This window comes from Malurus melanocephalus, unplaced genomic scaffold (assembly GCF_030028575.1).
Source record: "Malurus melanocephalus ecotype Western Australia unplaced genomic scaffold, MMel_1.1 scaffold_1019, whole genome shotgun sequence".
Taxonomy (NCBI): domain Eukaryota; kingdom Metazoa; phylum Chordata; class Aves; order Passeriformes; family Maluridae; genus Malurus; species Malurus melanocephalus.
Genome location: NW_026624251.1, coordinates 95,977 through 102,323, shown reverse-complemented (window position 1 = coordinate 102,323; position 6,347 = coordinate 95,977). Strand labels below are relative to the sequence as shown.

The 6,347-nt window shown below is 35.2% G+C and overlaps 1 protein-coding gene across 1 annotated transcript in view; it reads left to right on the top strand.

Annotated features, from left to right (window-relative positions):
* Window positions 1–6,347, top strand: part of LRP1B (LDL receptor related protein 1B) — a gene marked incomplete at both ends in the record, with an annotated part of 111,617 nt that overhangs the window by 9,685 nt on the left and 95,585 nt on the right. Inside the window, 4 exons of the mRNA XM_057386638.1 lie at window positions 110–241; window positions 1,447–1,674; window positions 4,494–4,668; window positions 4,950–5,044. Of these exons, the coding sequence (XP_057242621.1) occupies window positions 110–241; window positions 1,447–1,674; window positions 4,494–4,668; window positions 4,950–5,044 (630 nt within the window). The remainder of the gene's footprint in view (window positions 1–109; window positions 242–1,446; window positions 1,675–4,493; window positions 4,669–4,949; window positions 5,045–6,347) is intronic.

The window sequence follows — 6,347 nt, the reverse complement described above, 5'->3', positions numbered from 1 at the left end:
GTCTTCATACAGAATTTTTACCTACTCACAGCTGTACCTTGTGCCAATTTGACAAACCTTAATTCTACAAAGTTTTTTAACATTTTGTGTTTCAATTATTCCATTTTAGCTTCCAACCCGTGTGCTGCTAACGAGGGCAGGGGTCCCTGTTCCCACATGTGTCTGATCAATCACAACAGAAGTGCTGCCTGTGCCTGTCCCCACCTGATGAAACTGTCTTCAGACAAAAAAACATGTTATGGTAAGYTTTCCTCCCACAGCCTGACAATTGCATTGATTTTAGAATCAATGGACAAATTAATCTTAAAAAAAAAAAATTAAAATATATAAAAAAATCTCTACAGTTGTTTTTAATGATGTATTTTAAAGGAGCATCTACTTTTTGAGAATCAATGACTTATTCTAACAGTTGAGGTCTGTGGTGCTTTGATATTTGCTGCCACAGCCTTTTCTTTATGCTGTTGGTGCGTGGGATATGCTCATAAAACTTATCTCTRCAAAACAGAAAGCTTTGTACTGAAAAGTGCATCATCCCAACATTCTGAGTCAGGTAAGCTAAATAACAAAAAGGGACTTAATAGCTTAAATCTCTACCTGTTCTAGAGTTGTCTTAGTTTAATTTTCAAGGATTAAAAAACAAAGAGTAAATATTAGAAGTGCATCCTTGCAGGGGAGTTTTATTAAAAAAAAAAAAAAAAAAGCAATACACACTTCTAAGCTCTAAAAGCCCTTGAAATGTCAAATAATTGGGTGTATTATCTATAAAACCTTGTACTAAATTGCTCTTTTCAGTATTGACGAATAATGTTCAGGAAATTAAAAAAAAAACTATTTTGTCATGTCAAGGATATTGCAGGGGAAAAAAGTGACTTTTGCTGCTCATTTGCAGGCATTTGCTCCAATCTTTCAGACTTTTGAGATTAAAGTCAAAGCAGAGCTCTCTTTTTAATGTATGTCCTTTTTCACTAGTGAAGGTGTAAATTAGATCAACCAATTTGCTCTTTYTGTTCCTTTTTGTTGCCTTTCACTGCTTCCACACACATTTGCTGTTTGCAAAACTTCCCTATTGCAGTGAATCTCTATCACCCTGAGACACCAAATTTTTAAATCTGCTGTGATGGGCAGGTGAAACAGAATTTCTTTGAGTGGCCTAAGGGTAAATTTTTTAAAATAACACTTTTAACATTTTTTTTTCTTACATATTTGTAAGAACTCCTTTTTTTTAGCAGTGTGCTAACAATGTCCAGCATCCAGAATTCTTGTAGTTTCCCTGTGATTTTTATGCTCTGTAACATCATCTCTCAAGTTTCACTAGGCTGCAGTTTTTTTGGAGATGTTTAGTCACTCATATAAATGTCATTTACACCTTTSTGAAATGAAAGACTTTGATTTCTGTAGAGAATCTGTGAAGAGGATGAGAAATGATGTTTTCCCTTTTTCTAACAGAAAGAAAGAAGTTTCTTCTTTATGCAAGGCGTTCAGAAATAAGAGGGGTGGACATYGAGAACCCATATTTCAACTTCATCACAGCCTTCACTGTTCCTGACATTGATGATGTGACAGTCATTGATTTTGATGCCATTGAGGAACGTTTATACTGGACTGATGTGAAAACTCAGACCATCAAACGTGCCTTCATTAATGGGACTGGCCTAGAAACCATTATTTCAAGAGGTAAATAGCATAGCATTGAAGGAAAAATTAATTCTAGGTAAAAGCGTGTTATGGCTGTGCTAAAACATGAGCATGCGAGTTCTTGGTATTTGTACCTTGCACTGGTATTGGATAATTGATTAAAATAATAAGCAAGCAGMATTTTCTTTAGGATTCTAATTCATTTTATTGATTGATAATTTAGTTTTATGTAAACAAATTGGGATGTAATTTCACATTGATTTTGTGTAGGAAAAAARGAAACTAGTGTCTTCAGGGGAAGGAAGAAAAAATAAAGGAAAAAACAGGAGGAGCACAGGACCCTGACACAGCTTTGCAATGAAGAATTTCCTATGTYCTTTGGCTACCTCTGTTGACCTAGCAAAGAAATTTGCTCTGTCAGGGTTATTTTTTTCTCTTTCTAAAAGATCTAAAATATTTAGATCCTTTAACTTCGGCACCATGGATGAATCACACAGCATGGCAGCTTTGTAATTTTGGTGATTGTAATGTGGGTTTTTTCCTATACAGAATATGCACGTAAGTACAAAACTTAATGAATATAAAGTCTATATCTGATTGCTTCAACCCTGTTTCAGTAACTCTGGTATTGAAGTGAAAACCATTTGTTGTCCTTGGTAACATTTGGTTTTTGTTTCCAACACCTGTCAGTTCCTCTCCTGGCAGCACGTGTGGTTCTCCTGCTTTGTTATGTACCTACCTGCTTGAAAATAGGAAAAACTGAATGTGAAAGCAAATTTTGCCAACTCTGGTTCCCCAGCTGTTAAACAAATGTTTGGTGGGCAAGAAAAGAAATAGCTCAATTGATCAGACCTTTTCTGACGTGGGGAACAAATAAAGCAAACAATTTATTATCTGGGGACTTCAGAAAATAAGTAATTAAAGCTCTGCCCCTTGTATCATGTTAGATGATAAAGTTCCGTGTTAGCACATTTTGGGAAATGTTTGGACAAATATGACAATATACCCATTTTGCTGTGTATATTGTTGAATTCATTTATTATGTGTGGCTATATATTCTTTTTCCCCCCTGCTCTCTCAGAGACAACTTTACTAACAATTAGATTTTTTTTCAGTCCCAATAATGAGAACAAGGCTTAGAATGCCTCCTAGAGATCTTTATATCACGTATTCAGGTGCCCAACAGAGGGACTTGTTTCTYGCTTCTTTCAAATAGTAGTAGAATAGAAATATTGTTTGTTATAGAAAAAATCACAGAACTTGTCAAGCAACTTAATGAAACCAAAAGAAATATACTATCTGTGAGTGTTTATCAGCGTTCTTTCATATTCCTTTTATTATGCTAGTTGCTGTGGTGGCGTTTTTGTGTTTGGGTTGGTTTTTTTTTTGTTCTAGATGTAACTTTTATATAATAAGTTTGAGGAAAATTACAATGTTCTGGCACATCAAAACATTGTAAAAACTACTTATTATGTGTAAACTATCTCATTTGCTTACAGTTACATTTTTATACTTCTTATAAGAATATAAGAAGCTTTGTAAACATGTACTGGTGGGATTCTCATTGGGTGAAGCCTTATGCCAGAGTCACAAAGATGCCAAGTTGTAGTTTAATCTTTTTATGAGTATGAAATGCTTATTTTCTAGTTCTTCCAACCAAAAAAAAAAAAAACCCAAAAAAAAACCACAAGGGCAGGGGATCAATTTAAAATGGGTCAAGGGCTGTGTTTGGTGTCCTTTGCTGCATTCTGTGCAGCTGGCAAACTTCCCAGTGCCCAATCACTGCTCAACCTTATGGCCGTGCAGACCAGKCCACAGCACATCCTGTCAGTCTGTCAAGGACAATAATTCTGTCAGAGGAAATTGCCATGTTGGGTTGTCAGAAGTTGTGTGTAAACGATGAACTAGAATGAAATCACGAAATCTCCCTTGGCCTGGTTCCTTCTCGAAAAGATGCCAACCCACATGAACCAGCTTTGTCTCAAGGCATGTTGGTGTCTAGAAATGGTGCAGTGACTTTACACCCAGTGTTTTAGGATTGACATTGCTTTTAATGTCTTGCTGAGGAGCTCCTCACATTTAGAGACCCTCTGAAGTTATCAAATCCATCCTATCATACTCCCATTTTGCTGCCCTGGTAACAGTGGTGCTGTGTGTTAACCCTGAGCCCCCCACAGCTGCTCATTCACTCCCCACACTGAGATGGGGAAGAGAATCGGAAGGGTAAAAGTGGGAAAAGTCATAGGGTTTGATAAGAAATTTAATAGGAAWAGTGAAAGCTATGTGCACCAGCAAAGCAAAACAAAGAATTCATTCAATGCTTCTCAGCTTCAAGGCTGAGAGATTTTTTTGCCATATCCAGGGAGTCAGGGGAGGAATTTGGAGTTTTCAAAGCCTTCAAAAATAAAACCAGAAATTTGTTTCAGTGACATAGCTACTTACAAGCTACAGAACTATGCTATAGACCAGTGATTTAATTCAGATCATCTGTACTCAACCTTCCTGGTGCTGAAGTAGGAAGGAGGCTTTTAAATTTCAGCGTAGCATTGTTTTAGAAAGTCACTGAGCAATAAATGCTTTCTGAAGTAGAAAAATACAAAACAGAAGTTCAGCATCTTTGAGTATTATTTTTGAACAGTAGGTTTTATGCTGTGAATATCCAGTGTGATTTTCATGTTCTTACTGTATGTGTATCAGGCCCAGGATGAAAAATAAAGATTATTAATTCTTGGCAACTAGTTTATAAATACATCTGAATAGAATATTGTATTATCAACTAACTGTAGAATATTTTTTTTTCCCTAAGACTGACAATAATCCAGAAAGAAAATCAAAATAACTGCTTTCCTTTTTTGCAGATATTCAGAGTATCAGAGGKCTTGCAGTGGATTGGATATCACGTAATTTATATTGGATTAGCTCAGAATTTGACGAAACACAAATTAACGTGGCACATTTAGATGGCTCCTTGAAAACCTCAATCATCCATGGAATTGATAAACCCCAGTGTCTTGCTGTTCACCCAGTAAAAGGGTAAGGTGTCCACGGTTGTAATAAATAAACTGCAGTAAAGCTCATCAGAAGGTGATTCTTCACTGATATTTCAACTTGGGCCATTCTGTTTTCTTTCAAACTCAAAGCAGAAAGCCTRAATTTGAACTTAATATACTTCTATCTTTAGAAAGCTGCTGATTMAATCATGTAATYATTTTTGTGCATTTGTCTCCTRAACTGATGAGTRTTTTCTCTGATGACTTATTAATAAYACCAGGTACACAAAGCAATATTGTAAATATGTTCATTTTCTTCTTCAGTAAACTGTACTGGACGGATGGTAACACGATCAACATGGCAAACATGGATGGCAGCAACAGCAAAATACTCTTTCAGAATCAAAAAGATCCCGTTGGTAAATACCTTTTTTCCTCTGTTTCTCTTTTTGACTGATTTATTATTGACATGATCTTGAGYCAGTATTTAAGTGTACAATGATATTTTTCATCTTCAGTACAACAGCGATAAAAACAGGCATAAATACATGAACAACACTTGTGTTCCTGTTGTGTTTCACAATTTTTTTGGCCCATTCTAACTGAAATCTACTGTAGCCTTAGTGGGGTATTATTAACTTCTAGGATTACAATAAACTGAAGGAGAACCCATCTGTATTTCTCAGTTTTTATATCATGGTTTAAAAATGTGAAGATGAAAGCTTTAATAAGTTTTGGAAATAAGTGAGAGGGTGCTTTGACTGCAAATGTGGATCCTTTCTCCCCAGAATCTCAGCTGCATGATCAAAAGATAAATTGGCCCTTAACTTTTCACACAGAGAAAAAGGGAACAGTCAAAGCATACATCTCATGTCATGACTTAGCCTCAGTTTTGTTATTTGGAAATTCATATAGTTGAGGATAAATTATGGCACTGCAGAAAAGAAAAAAAAAAGCTCTTTCTATGTGTATATTTTGTTTTGTTCAAATCTCCTTCGGTAGAAAATTTCATGTTTTAGGGAGTTAAAATGGTTAAGCCCTGTTAATGGCCCATCAATAAAGTGATTATCTTTTAAAGCATTTATTTTTTTTATAACTGAATGCATTARGCAAACAGAAGTGGAAGTGAATTAAAGAATTCAATCAATCTGACATAAGAGCAACATGACATGCATTTTACACCCTACAYTCAATGAATTTCATTGAAATTACTTGATAACTGTTTTACCATTGATATGATTATCTGTCTATCCACTTGAAGAGACAATTACCTTTTTATCTGGAGAAGAAAGAGTTGTAAACCCAGTAATTTTAAGGTGAAGAATGAGCACTTTTACTAATATTAGAACAACATTAAGAAGGATGGTTGYGTGCAACATTTTGCACTGAATATCTTATGATCACAGGTCACAAGGTCCTGCACTGCAGCACTTAAGGTTTTTGTATGGATTTTTCTCTTAAGTGTCAGTGGAACCTCTGAACCAAATTAAAAGGCTTTKTTTGCAAATCCTTATGGGCAAGTGGAACAATTTGTTTTCCTTCTGTAGTATCAGATTAATTTGTAACACCCTTGAGATACTCTAATAAATATTTGAAGTTGGACATATTCTAGGTTGAAGGTTCTTATTGCATAAAAATGAGATATAAGATATGTATGTAAAATGTAGAATATGTAATTTTTAAAAAGGTGTACRTACAGCTTCTTTACAAAAGGGGAAAAAA